This window comes from Lepidochelys kempii, chromosome 6, assembly GCF_965140265.1.
Source record: "Lepidochelys kempii isolate rLepKem1 chromosome 6, rLepKem1.hap2, whole genome shotgun sequence".
In the NCBI taxonomy this organism is placed as follows: Eukaryota; Metazoa; Chordata; order Testudines; family Cheloniidae; genus Lepidochelys; species Lepidochelys kempii.
In genome coordinates, this window is record NC_133261.1 from 31080229 (window position 1) to 31099147 (window position 18919).

At 41.9% G+C, this 18919-nt stretch overlaps 1 protein-coding gene across 6 annotated transcripts in view; it reads left to right on the forward strand.

Moving 5' to 3' along the window:
* Positions 1 to 506: 506 nt before the first annotated feature.
* Positions 507 to 18919, forward strand: part of ABCC8 (ATP binding cassette subfamily C member 8) — a 135334-nt gene continuing 116921 nt past the window's right edge. For 2 of the 6 annotated variants that reach the window (XM_073347371.1, XM_073347372.1), the window contains exons 1-5: positions 507 to 843; positions 3068 to 3209; positions 6155 to 6276; positions 15576 to 15742; positions 17938 to 18180. In XM_073347371.1, the coding sequence (XP_073203472.1) occupies positions 648 to 843; positions 3068 to 3209; positions 6155 to 6276; positions 15576 to 15742; positions 17938 to 18180 (870 nt within the window). In that variant the 5' untranslated portion in view covers positions 507 to 647. The remainder of the gene's footprint in view (positions 844 to 3067; positions 3210 to 6154; positions 6277 to 15575; positions 15743 to 17937; positions 18181 to 18919) is intronic. The other 4 variants (XM_073347373.1, XM_073347374.1, XM_073347376.1 and 1 more) reach the window with 3 other exon arrangements.

Below are 18919 nucleotides of genomic sequence, written 5' to 3' on the forward strand. Positions count from 1 at the left end.
CCCAGAGAGCCCGGGCGGAATGCAAAAATGTTTACAAACCAAACCCCGGCCCGTTTTCTCCACAGACCCCAGGCCTGCCCGGGACAGTGCAGAGGGGAGGAGATGGGGGGAGCCTGCTGCCCCTGCCTCCTTGGCGGGAGAGGGGAGGGGAGGGGAGGGGAAGGAAGGCGGCTCCTTTAAGGCCGGAGCTGCCGCTGCGCTCACGCCGCAGTAGCTGAGGCGAGGCCACCGGGGCGAAGCCTCCTCTTGTTTCCTTGGCTGCGATGCTGCCGCCGCCAGATGTTCCCGTAGTCTCCAGCCTGCTCGTCCTGCAGCCTCAGCGGCTCCCATCCTAGCAGCTGCGGGGAGCGAGGCAGCCCCCCAGGAGCGGGCACGGCATCCCCCCCCCCGCCGGCTGGCCTAGGGCCGACTGGGCAGCCGGACCCAAGGGCTCCGGGCCGGCGGGGAGCTGGGCGAGGCGCGCGCGGGGGGCCCCCTCTCCCGCGGAGGGGACCCGCGCCCGCCTCTGCGGGGCGCAGCCCCCGGCGGCCTCTCCCATGCCTGGCGGGGCGCGCGCTCTGCCCCCGGGGCCGGGGCTCCGCACCGTGTCCCCCAGGTAATGCCGGGGAGAGAGGCTAGCGCCGCCGCGACCGTCTGCGTGCGTGTGGATGCGCCCCCGCCCCGTTCCCTGCGCGCCGCGTCCCGGCTCCTCCACCATGTCCTTGGCGTTCTGCGGCGATGAGAATAACTCGGCTGCCTACAACGTGGACAAAGGGGTGCTCAACAACGGCTGCTTTGTGGACGCGCTCAACGTGGTGCCGCACGTCTTCCTGCTCTTCATCACCTTCCCGATCCTCTTCATAGGTGAGTGCGGCTGCACGGCCCTGCTTGGGCGGCTCTGTTTGGGGGTGTGTGTGTGTGTGTGGGGGGGTGTATTTATTGTTTTTCTGGCGGTCCCCGAGCTCTGCAGCCTGCCTAGCCTGCTCCATATCTCCAGGCAGGGAGCCTTTGCTTCCTTGCTTCAGCCGTAGCATCTGTCTCTTCCTGGAGACCTCCGCACCTTGCCTTGCTGGATGGATCCACCCCCTGTAGTGTGCCTCGGGGCATTCCCCAGGAGCCCACCGCTCCTGGGTTGCAAAGCGCTAGCCTGGGGCTGAGCAGCTGGCACATGGGTCGGGGCAAAGATCGCGACTGGATGCATTTGACAGAGGAGTCTGACATTGTTGCCAGTCGCCTCTGAGCGGGTGGTTTGCAGTCGCTCATTCCAGACTGGCAGGAGAAGGGGAGAGCGAGTTTCTTGATGGAAAATCCTTCCCGGTTGAATTACACAGGAGCGATTTTCAGAAGCACTCCGCCTAAGTGCTCCTGTTGAAGTCAAAGGTAACATGTCCATTACTTCGGAAGGTGGAGGGCTTGGGTCTTGGTGAGCTTTTCTGAAAATCTCGTGTCGCTGCGGATTATTCAGCATGTTCACTGAAGCTACTAATGTTAACACAGTTTAGTTGACAGAAAGGGACACCCTTAAATGTTCATTAAGGACAGTTTGAATTAACCATATCCTACCAATGCGTTAGAGGAGCCTGAGGTACCCCAGTATAAACAGTGTAACTAATCAAGCTATCTGTACCAGTATAATCGTTTGTTGCTTCTGGACTAAACTGTTTAAACATTAATAGACAGCTAAAATGTTAAATGTTTAAAGTAATACTGACTAGATGCATATTTTTAGGATGACTTATCAATCAATCTTACATTAATTATTAAGAGTGAATGCTTCCATTAACACAAGTAGCTCAGATTTGCCTGTGATAAGGGGACTTTGGAAAATCATATGGACTACAAGAACTGGCTGCCTTTATGCAGGCAAAACTCCTCTTCAAGTACATTAAGTTAGTGGAAGTTTTCCCCATGTAAGGATTGAGTAGAAACTTCATAAGGACTCCAGAATTTTGCCCTGTGAGTTTTGTAAGCTGAGGAAATAACAGAACAAGCTTACTGCTAAAATCAGAAAGCTACTGTTTTAGAGCAAGTTGATTTCATATTGTCAAATAATATAGCCACTTCCTGAAAATTAAGCTATCTTAGCATGAATTTACTACCAGACATTATATTGGGGCTAATCCACTTCTTCATTACTGGAACTATGAGTGTCAATTCTGCATAAATTTGTAAGTTACAGGAGTCAGTCACAACACACAACCACAGCACACAACCACAACATAATGTGTCAAAATAGATGTCCTTTGCTCACAAAAGCTCAAAAAAGTCATTTGAGGAGCTATTTAACAGGAAATCTGTGCAGCATAAATGCCATGCTATGCTCTAGTATTTAACTTTCTTAAGAACTAAACATTACTGCTTTAATTTTTAAATTTAAGCAATGATATTTGTGAGCAAAGATGCCTGTCAAAAAGAAAAATTAATTACTTTATGAAATTTATACTTTTTTCTAAGTTATATTGATCAAATTAATTGCACAGGATTTTATTATATATTAAAAATACTGGAATTTTTAAAAGATTTGGTTATAAATATTGTTTGAGATTATTTGGACTCATGGTTTTAAATTTACTGGAAGATCGTTATATATTCTGTGTGCTTTTCGGCTTATATTCCATAATAAAGTTGTTACATAAGTCTCCAATCTTGCAAATACTTGCATAAATTTACTTGCATGAGTAGTCTCATTGATTTAAGTGGGTAGATTCATTTGAGTAAAGTTATAAACATGCAAGTGTTTATAGGATTAGGGTCTAAATGTGTCACTGGTTTGGGGTTTTTTTGGTTTTTTTTTTTTTTCCTTTATACTTGGGCCCTACGCGCTACTATTTTTACAACTAAAACACCCAGTGTTGGTCTTGGAAGTGTTTAGTGCACAAGAAATGTATGATCAGTCCCAATGTCACATTTTTATAGTGTAGTTGCACAGTGAGCGTCCTCACTTGTAACGTTTTCCAACTCAGTTATTGCTTTTAAATATGAAAGAGAGAAAAGAGTTAGGTCAACATTTTTAGCTTAGAACATTTTCTCATTGGGGGGTTATGATTGCGCATAAAAATCCTTATGATGATTCTGCTTTTACATTTAGGATGGGGAAGTCAGAGTTCCAAAGTTCATATACATCATAGCACTTGGCTTCATTTTCCCGGCCACAATTTACGTTGGATCTTGACTTTCATCCTTTTGTTTGTGCTGGTGTGTGAAATAGCAGAGGGCATAGTGTCAGATGGGTAAGTGGATGCATAGTTCTTCTTGATAACACCAACTATCTTTGAAGGGTTTCAATGTAAGTACTACTCCCCTGTCTAAATTTTCATCTAAGCCATTTGGCTTGTTATAAACATATAATCTGTACTCATGGTGATTAACCTACAGACTTCGTATCAGAAATTCCATAGACCTTGCCAAGTATGTGCACACATAAAAATGGCCTGGCCTTGAATCATTTTTAGTTAAATTTAATGACACTATCATTCCAAAGGATAATCTTAGAAATATCCTGACAATTCAAGCAGATGGTGATGTTTTAATGAAATGTCTAAGGACCTGATCCCACAGTCCTTGCTCAGACAAAACTCCCATGTACAGGATTAGCTAATAAATGTTCCTCTATGAGCCAAGTTCTGCTTGCCTTGCTCAAAGGCTCATTGGACCTGATTCTCTTCTCACACATGTTTTACACTGGAGTAACTCCATTGACCTCAACAGAGTGCCACCAGTGTGTGAGAAAAAAGAATCAAGCCTAGTGCCTTCTTGCCTTGAGTGGAGCTATTCACGTTACTATGATGGGACCGAAGCCTATTCACTAAAGTTGAAATATAAAGAGAATGAAACATAAACTGGTTCTGTTCCAGTTGAAATCAATGTGTGTTCGACTTTATCCATTCATTGGGAGCAAGATTAGGAGTAGACTACTATACTAGCATATATATATTCTTATTTAATTCTACTATTCCTTTACCTATGACCTGAAATTTGGCATAAGAGTTTATGTAATAAAATATGAGAGAAATTTTCTGAATAAAGCAAGTCATATGAATCCTAGGAGTGCTTTATGGTACCAATAGTTATTTTGTTTTCTTTACCATAATAGGCTGAGAGTATATATGTATAAACATCATGGACTGCATAGCAGTAGCCCTAGTTTAACTGAATTATATCTGTATCAGTTTTGCCCACTATTATTATATTTTATCTCCTTGTAAGTATACATTAAACAGGAAATCCCTCAGCACCCAAAAATCATTTTAGAAAGAGCTTTTCTAATACTGATTTAACTTTTAATTATAAGGATGTGGAGACTTGAAGTAGAAAAATGCCCTTTTTAAGGTTATTCTTAAACTGACCCAGAACACTGCTGTTGAATAAAAAGTGCTTCCTGATGAAAATCAAAGCTCCTAACCATACTGGAGGACTGCCAGCCCACAATCACATCTCTGGAGCACTCGGCAGCTTAGCAAGTTGTTCTGTGAATAAAAACAGATTTTGTTCCTGTAGCAAAGAGACTCCTCATCTTCCTAAAATCAAAACAAGTCTTGCTGTTAAAAGCCCTCTTGATAGTAGTCGGGCTGTCAAAGGCTTTGGCAACCAGCAATAGACCCGTGCTACTGTGTTGTAATAATGGCTTAGTGATATGCTTATATAGTAGCATTCTTGCCGCTTGCTTCTATTTGTGAGTTATAGCAAAATACCTCCTACTCCTACGGCATTATCTGCTAAAACATGGAGTAACTGAAGAACTCTGCTGAAATCTGTGTAAAAAAGATGTGATCCCTAAAATATTGGCTTCTCACTGTTGGAATTCTACTCTGTTGTATAAAAATCTGCCCTTATTTATAAATTTAATGGCATTAAGGTATCCACATATGTCTCCCTATTACCAATAGGGGTTACTTGTCATTAAGCAAAGCATTTAGGCCAAAGGTTGCCCATGTGACCTCATTTATGTCAATGTGTGTGAATTTCCCCAGATTATTCCTTTGGGGGCAGGATTTTGCGTTCCCCGTGCACAGACCCTAGGAATGAACAGTGTTTCAATCCATGCCCTGTGCAATCTCTTGGAGGACAGAACCTTTGCACACTCAGCTCCAGCGACTTCGGTAGCCCGTTCAGGTCTCTGACAGTTCAGTTCTTTCCACCCCACCTCTACCCCATATGCATACCCTCCACTGCCTCTCGATTCCCTATATAAGGGAGGGGCAGAGGGAGCCAGAGAAGCATTCATTCTCAAGTGGGTTTTCCATTAGGATGGGGGATGAAGGTATAAATCCTCCTGACTCTCCCACTCCTGGATTGTTCACAGACCTCTCACCTTGCATGTCCCCACCCTCACTTTAAGCAGCTCAGAACTGAGCCAGGCTGAATTGTAGCCCTTGCTTTCCGAGGAGCACAGGACCTGCTTTGCCCTTACTACCTTGTGGGGAAAAGAGGAAATGGGGCTATGGCTCATCCAACTATCTGCCAGCCGGCAGAAATGTCTGACCAGTACTCTGAAGAGTAAACTGCACTGTCAGTGCAATTCTGCCTTAGTCCTGCATTGCAGGACTGTGTCTTCAAGGCATATTGTAATTCCCTGGTTATTTGGGTGGGTTGGTTTGTTTGTTGATTGTAATTGTTGAAAATGGAATGAGCTAGAATTTGTACAATTTCACTGTACACACACGACCTGACACAAAATATTTCTATAGATGGTGATTGAAATTTACGGATAAACAAAGGAAGAAAAATGCTGCTTGAGAATTTTTTGAGTTTGGGGATTTAAGGATATTTGCACTGTATATTTTGACGTGATTTTTGACCATGTATTTTAATGGTTATGAAGTTTTAACTTTTTGAATTTGTCTTTTGTTGTTAAATAATTGTCTGACCTTCTTCCATAATTTCCCACAACTGTGAAAATTTAAATTGAAAAAAAAAAGTTTTAAACACACAATTTTGCACATTTGTGAAAAATGTAAATGGTTAAAAATAAAAAATGCTTTAAACATTTTAATTATCTGTCAATTCTTAAGAAAGACTCAAATTCTGCCAAGCCTAATGATAAGTAAATAGAGAGGTGAATAACTGACAATTAAACCAGTGTATACTTAAATATATGATTAAGCTTTGTTTAGGGGTGGATGGCTGTGTATGTATGTGTGTGTATATGTAATTTTTGTTAATTTTTATTTTTAAGGGTCTCAGAATCCCGTCATTTGCACCTGTACATGCCAGCTGGTATGGCATTCTTGGCAGCCATCACATCTGTTGTTTACTATCATAACATCGAAACATCAAATTTTCCAAAGTTATTAATAGGTATGTTCCACAATACAGAAAGCTGTGGATGTGTGAATATGTTGCTCTTGTGTTATCTGTTAATTCTGTAACTAAGGTCTGACAGGTTCTGGCAGGAACTCATCATACTCTCATTCGGCTAGGTTTTTGCTTGCTTATCGGATAAAATTAAGCTATGTTTTGTTCTACTGGTTCCCATTATCAAACTTCAGTTCAAATGATATATGCTATTTTTATGCAACCTAAGCTTTCCAACACATTCAACTTCTGTGGGGCGCATAGTGTTTTCTTGGATGCATTGGGCCATGTGCTTTTGTACCTTAGATGGTAGGAGAGAGTTGCAATTGTTACGACTGTAGTCTCAAAAGCCCAGGTGCTGACTAAACCAGCTTACTTAGTGTAATGTGTAATATAAAATAAAAAACTGTAATATACAATTATAGAGCATCAACAAATGCTTTAAACAATATAAAAGTGGGTGTGGTCTGAAATGGGGGAGGAATCAGGGGAAACTGGTGCTGACACTGACCTTCAGCATTTTAACCTCTCCGTGCCTCAGTTTCCTTGTCAGTAAAATTCTCCTTTGTAAACTGCTTTCAGATCTTTTGAATAGGAAATATTGTATAAGCCCAAGTGTTACAATAATACTATGTATCTTACTGTGGAAACAAGGGTACATCCAAACTCTAAGTAGCTACAGAAAAGACACTACTGTTGGTAACCTTACATGCATGTAGGGTGCATTATATGAAGTATAGCAGTCGATTTCAGAGAAAGCCCATTTGAAAAAGGTATAGGTGTGATAAATTAATCTCAGACTGCAAGAGGTTTGAAACTGCTCGTTATTTACTTACACATTTCCTGGCCCCCTGCTATGGCTGAAGGCATACAAGTAGGGGTGCAGTCCTACACAGCATCCCAGCAAGGTCTCTGTGAGTTCTAATTCTTTACGCTTTTTTCAGAACATGGTTTTCATGCTGAAGAGCTTGCATGGTGTGTATCTGATTACTATGCCTATGTTTCACCGGTGGTTTTCTTTTTTTTTTTTTAATGCATTTTGTTTCTTTCATGCCAGGAACAGATGAGCCATTTCCACTGAAGTTAGTCTGTTATAATGCAAAAAAGTAGTAGGGGAGGGGTTTCTTCTTCTTGAATAGAGATGTTAATATGAGCTGTCTGGGGCTTTGAATTACCCTTTTTCTATATTATAGGAGGCAAATTGTCAATTGGTGACTTCCCATGAGTCTTGAAAACATTTACAGAAAGAATCCATCTGAGATGGCGCTTCCCCAGAATGCAGCTCAGTAGCTATCATTTCCATTTCCATTTCATCTTAGCAAGTTCTTCTTTTACTATGGCAGACTTTTTTTCTATCTAAAATTACATTTCATTATAGCAATGTTTCAGGGATACTGAAAATCTGAAAGTCCCTTGTAATTCAAATAACATAGTTAGATATCAGCAGCAAATCCTCGGAGCAGGTTTTTCCAACCAGGACTCTAATAGAAAGGTGCACTGTGAACTGACTGAAGAGCACATTCATTGTTTCTTACTCATCATTAGAATAGCAGTAAGGGAAGTAACACTCCGCTTACCTGAAAAGAAGTAAAGCAGCACTTGAGTCAGCATTGGAACCCGTGGAAAGATTGATTTGCTGGTTAAAGTAAAGGCCAAAAACACAGACCAAGATTTTTTAATGTGACTAGCAATTTTGGTTTCCTCAAAAATTTGGAGGCCCAACTTGAGGTGCTGAAAAAGTGCCTAAGCACCCACCCTATGGAGGGGGAAAAAGGAACATAAGAACGGCTATACTGGTCAGACCAAAGGTCTATCTAGCCACTATCTTGTCTTCCAGCAGTGACCAATGCCAGGGAATGAACAGAACAGGTAATCAAGTGATCCATCCCTTGCCCATTTCCCAGCTTCTGGCAAAACAGAGGCTAGGGATACCATCCCTAGCCCTTGTAAGGTATCTCAAGTTGGGCATCTAAAATTACTAGTCTTTTTTAAAAAAATGGCTTAAATATATATCCTCCCCTATTTTATGTATTTGTTTAGCCCTTTTGTATACACAACCTGCAGTCGGGTCTCAGCAGTGGAGCCACATGACACTCATAAGCACCACATGGAGTAGGTTGCACTGTTCAGGATCACATTAAAATAGATTTTTCTCCTACATAAGCTCCATTGGTGTGGGAGGAGGGAGTAAGAAAGAAACCTGTAACAAAGTACCTACATTTTTTGTTTTTAAAGGTATTGGAGATCAGAGAGGAAAGCTGGAAGTAGAGGGGATGGAGAGGGAGGGTTGTAGGAGTTAAGTGCTTTAAACGGCCATCTTGATTCTTTGCTAGCAATAACTCAAATCCATATCCCATTCATTTTTAAGCTTGATTCCCCATGTAATTCCATGGTGAGTTCTGCTTATAATGGGATACAGTCAGGGGTGCCTCATTTATTACACCTGTTTTTCCAGGGCCTTTGTAAAGTGGTCCCATGATGCAACTGTGTCTTTTAAAAGTGTGTAAGGGGTAGTTGGGAGGAAGGGTGGGTAACATCTGGCTAGTGTTCTAAAAGCTGAACATCTTGGAGGACCTTGGCAGAAGTACAATTAAAGACACGACCCAAACCCCCAACGGGGTGAGCAATAGTCTGGATGCCGCAATGAGGTATGGCAAAGTTCAATCCTCTATGCTACTTACTGGATTTTGCCATCCTAACTAATGTCAGTGGGGAATTTTGCAACAATATGCACCTTGGGAGCAAATCCAGAATATCAGTAGCTCTCTCTTTCTCTTGATACTGTCTATCCATGATGTCCACCCCGGTCTAGAAAGAGCTTAGCAATCATTGCAATATTTTATTCAGTGTCAGTTTAAAGGCTGAAATTATTTTCTTTCTGCTAGCCAAGCCAAGGCCTGCATTAAACAGAGGTTTTTTTTCCAGAGCAGCAGAAATGGGTAGCAGATAGGATAACACTTTTTGTTTTTTATTTTAAACTATTCTGAAATTTAATCAAAGAACCTGCTTTTCTTCATCTCTGATTAGCATGGGGTAGAGAGAGAGAGAGAGAGGCTGTACTGAAATTGGGACACAACTCTATGTGTTGTGTTCCCTACATATATATTATTACCCCCACCTGTGCCACAATGATCTTTCTCTGTATGTTGCCTATAGAATCTTCATTTGACAAACTGCCAGTAAGACTTTTGAATGTAGGGCCTGTTCCTGCCCAAAGTTATCCAGTGATTTAATGGGGTGAGTAGGGGAAATACATTTCAGAGGAGGTGCTCATGCAGGATCAGTGGAGATGGGAAATGCAACATTCTGGGCTTGCTCAACATGTGCTTGCAGCTCTCCCACTCCCTTGAATGTTCTTCATGCTACAGGATCAGGTCTTTAGTCTTAAGTGTACAGCAGGCATAGTTTTTTCTAAATCCAGTTCCCATCTATTAGGGTCAAATCCTACTCTCAGTTGCATCTGTGCAAACCTATTGAAGGCAGTGGGATTGTACAGATGTAACCAAAGGCAGAATTTGGTCCAGAGCCTTTATTTCACTGATAATAGAATTAAAATGTATGTCATTAGAAGCAGGCACTCTTCCCTACCTGCCCGACAAATGTAGTCCACACAGTATGAAAAGCACAAACTCCTCTCTCTTCCTGACGTTTGATTAATTGGTAAAGCAAACCGAGATCATATAAAAATGAGTTCAAATCTTCTTCCCCAGGCTTGGCTGCCCCTAGGTCTCTTCTCTCTAGAGTGCAGGCACAGCAGTCCTGATAACCTCTCTGCATCCCTTAGAGCCAAGTGGGGTCATGAGCCACCTGCTTGGAGTCCAAAGGATTCCTTTTTCCTGGCAGGATAGACACCTGCTCGCAAGAATGGGGTGTTTCAGGCAAACACTGCCAGCTTGTTACGGTCAAAGAAGAAATTCAGTCACCCTGATTTTTTTTCATATTGTATAATGCAGTGTTTAATAATGCAGCACTGCTTCCACATTCGCTCTGTTAAATCACTGAGAATGTAGTGCAGCTGGTTAGCCATTTTATACATAATCCCATTCCCCAAAGGGATCTTATATTCTGTTTTTGTGCAGTACCTAGCGCACAGATCCCATGGGAGGCCTCTGGAAGTACTTGACTAGTAATAATCATCATCATAATTAATAAAGCATTGAGGCTGTGGTTTTCAAAGGGGCCTAAGGGAGTTAGGTACCCAATTCTCATCAATAGTCAACAGGCTTTTTTGAAAATTGGAGTCTAAACAGTTAACAGACCAAAAGTTCATCAAATTGCTAGATCACTTTCCTGTCATCTGATGGGGGGGGGGTTGGTTTGGTTTTGCTATCATTGCTGCATCCCAGTGAGACATGTGAAGAAATAAATTTTTAAAGATCTCCTCTCTGTATACTCAACTGCACAAATTAATCATTAGCAGCTCTTAGACTGTTCTACTTTCAGTTTTAAATGTGACAGCATAGATTGACAGTGTGAGGCTAGATAATGATGACGATTTTATGCAGATGAGCAAATAAAGAGGAGATGTTTGAAATTATTTACTTAAGTATCAACCCCCTACATTGGCAGCATGGCCATGAAGCAACATATCTTTGCAGTCCTTAATGTGAACAAATTATTTGGAACAATGTACAAAATATTAAGCTCATGATAAGTTTTAGAATGGGAGCACAAGAAGAGTAACCGAAAGAGGTATCTTTCACTGATAGATTTACCAAACCAATCTAATTTAATCCCTAGTGAAATAAATAAAGCCTCCATTCTGCAACAGGATCCACATGAATGGACCCTTATGCCCATCCAGAGTCCCAGTGGAGCACCACCCAGGTTCAGGGTACCATCTACACCAGTGGTTTTCAAACTTTTTTTTTCTGGCGACCCAGTTGAAGAAAATTGTCGATGCCCATGACGCAATGGAGCTGGGGATGAGAGGTTTGGGAAGAGCTCAGGTTTGGGGTGTGGGAAGGGCTCAGGATTGGGGCAGAGGGTTGGGGTGTGGGGGCAAGGGCTGCGGGATGGGGCTAGAAATGAGGGGTTCAGGGTGTGGGAGGGGGCTGTGGGCTGGGGGAAGGATGCAGGAGGGGGTCAGGGCTCTGCGCTGGGGGTGCAGGCTCTGGGGTGGGGCCGGGGGGGGAAGGCTTTGGGGTGCAGGAGGGGCCTCTGGGTTTGGGGGAGCTCAAGGCTGGGGTAGGAGATTAGGGCACGGGGGTGGGGTTTGGGCTTACCTGCTGCAGCTCCCATTCACCAGCGCAGTGGGGGTGCTAAGGCGCACCAGAAGCGGCCAGCAGCAGGTCCAGCTCCTAGACGGAGGTGCACAAGCAGCTCCGCACAGCTCTCGCCCACAGGCATCCACCCCGCCCCCCGCCAGCTCCCATTGGCTGGGAACTGGCCAATGGGAGTGCGGAGCCAGTGCTCGGGGCGGGGGACAGCATGTGGAGCCCCATGGCGCTCCCCTGCCTAGGAGCCAGACCTGCTGCCGGCCGCTTCTGGGGTGCAGCGTGCTGTCAGAACAGGTAGGGTCTAGCCTGCCTTAGCGGGGCAGTACTGCCAACCAGAATCTTAATGAACCGGTCAGCGGTGCTGACCAGTGCCTTACCTTACACAACCTAATACTGGGTCGCGACCCGCAGTTTGAAAACCACTGATCTACACAGATTAAATTGCAGGGTCAGGCCCTAAATTTGCAAATAGTTCTTGGAGGTTAACAGAACCAAAAACTGGGGCTTATAGGGCTTGATCCAAAGTCTACTGAAATCCATAGAAAAACTGAAGATGCCAGTAGGATTTTGATAAGGCCCATAGGGAACTAATCAGGCTAAATTTGGTTGCTGTCTAGATTGTGTTGCAAAATGGGAACACATTAGGGATACAGTTTTAATAGCACAAATTGGAGTGCCACATTCATAAATGTATTCTGTCTTGTTCTGGAAAATATTGAAAACCCCTTTTTCTCAATATTACAGACTATGTAACATAATTATAGTGTCTAATCATGATGTTTAACAGCTACAAAAACACATATTTGCCTTTACAGATTTAAAAATTAGACCTAAAAACAAGGATAAGATTTGGATGACATTTGGAGTTTTCCTGAGTAGGGAGCATTAAGTTGGGAGGCATAGGGGGAATGTATTTTATTAATAGAGTACTAGTTCACTTGTATTCATAGCAGAAGGGCTAAATCACTGTCCCTGACAGTAATCTGGTTCACTAATTACTATCACTACTTGGCTGTTACTCCTAATTTATTCCCTCAGAATTAGATTATTGTCTTGTAAAATGGAACATCCTTCCTCTTTCCCTTAAACAATGCCCAATGCACAGGACTTCTCTCTAAACAGACACCGTATAGTTCATTAATCCCTGCTTACTTAAATGCCTGGTCTTGCAGATCTTGTGGGCATGTTACTCTCACGCAACTCCCTGTAACTCATCAGCAGGAATTTTGGGCATTCAGCAACTGGATGAACCAATAGATGAAGATGTGAGAAAATGTGAACATAGAAGAAATGAGCTGAGAAAGAGGAAGACTAGAGAGGAAAGATGGTCTTGTGGTTAAGGCGCTGGACTGGCTCCAATTCCCAGCTCTGCTACAGATTTCCTGTGTGATCTTAAGCAAGTAATTTAATCTCTCTGGGTATGTCTACACTGCAATTAAAAACCCACGGCTGGCCCGTGCCAGATGACTCAGGCTCACAAGGCTTGGGCTCGGGGGCTGTTTAACTGCAGTGTAGATATTCGGGCTGATGCTGGAGCCCAGACTGTGGGACCCTGCGAGGGGGGAGGGTTCCAGAGCTCAGGCTGCAGCCTAAACCCGGACGTCTACACTGAAGTTAAATAGCCCCTTAGCCCAAGCCACACGAGCCCAAGTCAGCTGGCATAGGCCAGCCACAGGTGTCTAATTGCAGTGTAGACATACTCTCTGCCTTATTTCCCCACATATAAAATGGGGATCATAACACATTTTTTCCCACTCTTTCTGTGTCTTGTCTATTTAGACTGTAAGTTCTTAGAGGCAGACACTGTTTCTTACCATGTGTCTGTACAACCTATTACCTCATGATGTTAGGGTTAGAACCTTCTAAGACAACACAGCTGACCTGCTCAGGTAAAATACAAACGTTTTACTTGACAAGAACAGCTTTGTCAAATTTATCCTGTAATTAGGAAAATTGGTCACATAGACTTGTACTTTAATTCCCAATAGAAGAATGGCCTTATTTGCTAATACAGTTACTCTAAATTGATATTTCTATTATTTTTAAAAGGGGTGCCCTCAGTTGATGATACTTTACATAGCACCCTACATTTATATAATGCTTTTAAAACATTCTCCACCCCAAAGGGATTACAATGTGAGATAATTTAGACAAAACAAGAGGGAGCAATAGTGCAGATTAAGCAAGGAAGTTAAGAGTAGAACAAGGTATAAAGTATTGCAAGAAGAAGTGGATTTTAAAGAGGGATCTGAAAGAGGAAAGACAGGGACACATGGCAGACAAGGAGTAGGAGATTTTCCAAGTGTAGGGGTCAATTTGAAAGAAGTAAGCAGATGGTTGTGAGTGGGGAGATCATTAAAGAGACAGAATTGAACCAAGAGGAAGAATAGCAGGAAATAGTAGCAGAGATGTAGGTAAGGGTGAGATTATGCAGAGCCCTGAAGTTGAGACAGAGACTGAACTTGATTCAGTGAGTGTTGGGAAGCCAGTGAGGGGCTTCAAGGAAGGGGTGACCTGATCCTGTAAGCAGGAGAGAAACACATGGCCCTCCCACCCCATTCTGCCCTGAGTTACACTAGCCACCAAAGGCTAGTCCTGAAGATCTTACCATATATGGGCTTTTTTCTTACACTTTAACCTGATCCTACTATAGGAAGATCAGGTTTCCCTGACAACAGTCATTCCCTTGTAACAGCTGTTCGTGACATTGATCATGAAGTTTGATAAGTAATTGTAGCCCCTGGAAGTTCTGTCTTGATGAAATACAGCGCTTCCATTGTCTTGTAGCAGTAATATAAACTCTACAGGTGCCCCCTGTGATAGGGTTACACCTACTCCCATTGAAATAAATGGTTGCTTTATCATTCACTTCAGTGAAAGTGGGATTGGAGACCATGGGCCAGATCATGGCCCCAGGTTCTGTTAATGCAGGGGATTCTCCACATACGGATCTCAATCCTGCACAGAAAATGTGATCAGATGGACCTAAGTCTCCATCCCTCTCCCCTTGCTGAGATATCTCAGAGTGCCTTGTCCTTCTGTGGATTGCTTAAGATTTACATGGATCCCCTGGGGACCATCCAGCTTTCTGATGAAGCCTCACAGTTGATTCTGCCTGGGGTGGCAACAAACCCCTCTGCCCCCAAGCCTTGCAACAGGAGAATTGGAGAGAATGCTGCAAATGGATACTCTCAGCATTTTCCTCCCCATACAGTTCTACTGTCAGAGTGAACAATCCAATTTGATATTATTAAATATATAAAACCAAATGTGGGGTCAACCTCTGGCTCATCCTACTCAGTTAATGAATCCAATTGATGCTAGTGAGACTACTCCCAGAAGAGCTGGCTCGTGACATGGTGAATGACATGAAATAAACTCCTGATTGGGGTTTCAGTGTCACCAGAGCCTCTTGGTGGAATTATTTGTCTATAGATGGCTACAGCCTGAGTACACTTGAATAGAAAATGCTCTGTGAACATCAATATTCTACAAAAGTTGTAGTTTCCTACTCACATGCCTATTTGCTTTTGTATTCTGTGTTATAAACTGTGTTGCATGGAATTTGCATAGTACATACGCACTGAGGAAAGCAGCAATGTTAGGGGGAAATTTTGCTCTCAGGACTATTTGGCGGCTTTTATCTTTTACATCAAGTAGAGTTCCACACAGGTAAGGAAAGCAGAATATCTAGGTCAACATTCAAACCAAATGCTGTGGATTCCCCAGAATCCAAAACCTTTGGGGTTGGGCCCCTTGGCCTCCTCCACTGAAACAGCATCGCTCCCTTGGAGGGACTGATACAGGCATAGCTTTACAAGCGGATGGAAATTTCCACCAGCAGATCCTCCTGCAAAATTTTCCATGGTCTTACTGAATGTAATGGGAGCAGGATCACATTCTTGGAAACTGAATTGGTTGCCATTTTGATAGGAGAAAGAGCACTGTCTAGTTTCATGCATGCTTGTCATTTCCCTTCTGCATAACCATTTAACAAAGTCTTCTAATTTTGTCTAAAATAAATTCTTTCCACAATCAGTACTGACTAATGTTTGTTGTTTTTATTTATTTATTTATTGGCAGCCTTGCTGTTCTACTGGACCTTAGCTTTTATAACCAAAACTATCAAATTTGTGAAGTTCTGTGATAATGGGGTTGGATTTTCTCAGCTTCGATTTTGCCTCACGGGACTTCTGGTTATTCTATATGGAATGCTACTAGCTGTAGAAATTAATGTCATCAGGGTGAGGGTAAGTTAAATTTCAAGGTAATTCTCATTTGTTTCTTCCTTTTCTTTTATCTGGCTGCTAAATGTAAAAACAAAATCCGTCTGAAATAGAGACCTATTTGAAAACCAAACACTTGAGTAATGTAGTTAAGCCAAATTCATCTTTATTGCAAACTCCTTTGACTCCACTACATTGGCAATTCAGAATGAATTTCCTCCATTTTGTTCTGAAAAGGTGTTTCTTATATGACTGACAACTTCAGTTTTCAGAAATCATTAATCTTCATAAAGGGAAAGATACAGTGAAATGGATAGTCTGTTCTATCAGAAAACAATAGTCAGTGATACCCACACAGAGTATCTGTTGTTTTCCAGTCTCCAAGATCACACACAATGTGATTTTTTTAAAATTATTATTAATATTTTATTATTATCATGGTGCTAGAGCAAATCCACTCGTCTCTGGTTATTTCCTCTTTGCTATGGCCACAATCAGAATCCCTATTAATAGATGGCTTTGGAGATTGCTACATGGAATACAATCCAAAATGCCTTATCGCTTCCCTCACAGACAGTGTAGATCAGACTATGGGAAGTTAAATATTAATCTCACGACTGACAACTGTTGTGTCAGCTCATGAAATAATGAGACTCAGCTGTGATACCAGAAGGACCTTTCTTTTAAATATGATTCTTTTTATATAACTTTATAATCTAATGATATTTAATTAGATAGAAAATGTTGGGGCCACAAGGGAGACTATCAAATGAGCCACTAAAATGATCAGCCATTGCTTAGTGTTGTTTGTTTCAGTTTCATCTTTCTTTAGAGTAAATAATTAAAAGATGTTACTTTTTACATGTGACTTGAACTAACCAATAATATAGCATCATTCCAAGCTTTGAGGCAAAAAGTGCTTTTCTTCTGGCAACTAAGAATATGAATGATTGAAGGCAAGCAGATCAGAAGCAAAACACAGCACAGGGATTGTAGTTTTTAATCAAGAGTTAAATAGAATGTTCAGTTTGTCACTCCTATTGATTTGTTGGAAAAAATCCCTCCACGGCAGCCAGGAGTGAAAGTTATTTTAAATGATCACTGGACTGAATTTCCAGTAAAATCCTTATTAGAAATGGAAGTAGAAAGCAAGTAGTGAAAAGTCATTTTCCCTGCTCCCAGAAATGCCTATTTTCTGGGAAGAAAATAAATTGCAGCAACAAACTGAAATCAGGTTAAATAAGGCTTAATTGTAAACACAGAATTATTGTTGCTGAATATGATGCAAGGAAGTGGGGCTTCAGGCCACTAGCTCGCAGTCAATTTCAAGCCCTGAATGGATCTGTTAAATAAATTTACCTATCTGCATAGATCTATGTTGTTAGATAAAGGGAAAAACCTGAAGTACATTAACTAAATTCTCCTCTCGCTTACACCCATTTAACCTTGTTGATTTTTCTGGGGTTGCATGGGATTTAATTAAATACAGAATTTTAATCAATATGGCTTTACATAATTAACTACAACCCTACAGTGTATTAAATTCCATGTTAATAAATATTGTAGGAGCAAATGATGGGCCATATCATGTTATCTTTGTCTGAGCAGAACTCCCTAGTGATAGTACTACAAGATATTTTTAAATATGGTACACTGTACAAGAGCTTTGATCCTTGCAGCATGAAACATCATAGTCTAGGTGCTTGATCTTTCTCCCATTTAAGTCAATGGAAATATTTGCTAGTGCCCTGTGCAGTCTAATTTTAATGGTTCTCTATGAAAGTTTGCAGGGGATGCCTGGGTGTTGTACTATGCAGTTTGCAGCATTGGACAGAATAATCTTCAATGTAGATTTTAACATAAAATATTGCAAATATTCACTGAGCTTTAATATATTTTCCCAGTGCAGGATTAAATTCACAGGCAAATTTTGATCTTTGTGTGGGCTTCATTTAGGGCTTGAATATCTTTCTCCTTTTTAGGCTGGAATTTTCACAGTAATTTAAGGAATAGGTACCCAAATTTGACTGAAATTCATAGGAGTAGGGAGCCTAATTTCATTAGCCTATTTGCAAATCCCAGTCATACACTCGGTGGCTATCTATTCCTCCTGAACAATCACAGGCATTTCTATTATCTCAGTATCCCCTTCCACACAGATTTGTCTTTTTCTTTTCCATGTACTTGATGTGATTCTTTTTGGGCTTTTTGGATTTCAGAGATATGTTTTCTTCAAAACCCCCAAAGAGGTTAAGCCCCCCGAGGATCTTCAGGATCTTGGAGTTCGGTTCCTACAGCCCTTTGTGAATCTGCTGTCCAAAGGAACATACTGGTGGATGAATACTTTCATCAAGACCGCCCATAAAAAGCCAATAGACTTGAAAGCCATAGGCAAGCTGCCTATTGCCATGAGAGCTCTGACAAATTACATTCGCCTTAATGAGGCTTTTGAAGCACAAAAGGTATTAGGGGAAAAAAGAGGAGTGGGATTATCTACAAATGTTTGTGCTGTTTACACATTGCTTAAAATACCTCATTACTTTTTTGATAGTAACCGTATAAAGTCATATAAAAATATAAAGTGGAAACATGGTAGGTATTAAGAGCCTGGTTTGCGTAAAGCTAGGCATGCTGCTGGGTGCCTAATTTGTATGTGCACCTTTTGTATTTACAGTGGTTTTTGTGCATGATTACGTCCAGATGTTAACGTAAATGGTTATTTGCATGTGCAAATGCTTGGTTTGCATCTACAATTATGGAAATATAGTTGTTTGCACAACTATGGATTATACTTTTGTGAAGATGGTTAACTTGCCTCTTAATAAGAACCTAAAATAAGTTTGACTAATCTTACAGGGGCTTTATAGGAGTAATTTTTATTGAGATCAGTGGGAGTTTTCCTGAGAGAGTGTTCAGGATTGAGCATGAAATGAACTAGCCTGGTGGTCTTCACTTAAGACCACTACCTGCCCTTATATGTATGTGCAGTGGAATAAGAGGTAGTTAGGAGACTCCCTCCCTATTTGTGTGCAGCCTGTTTAAGGGCAGCATTCCAGGCTTGACCTCAGTGGAGAACAGGAACTGCTTCCTCCCTACTCCTTTGGCATCCAGTAAGGAGCAGAGAGGAGGAATAGGCCAATTCTACCACTATCCAGCTAATTCAAACCATGTAGCAGTGGGCAAACTGAGAGGAATTCTACC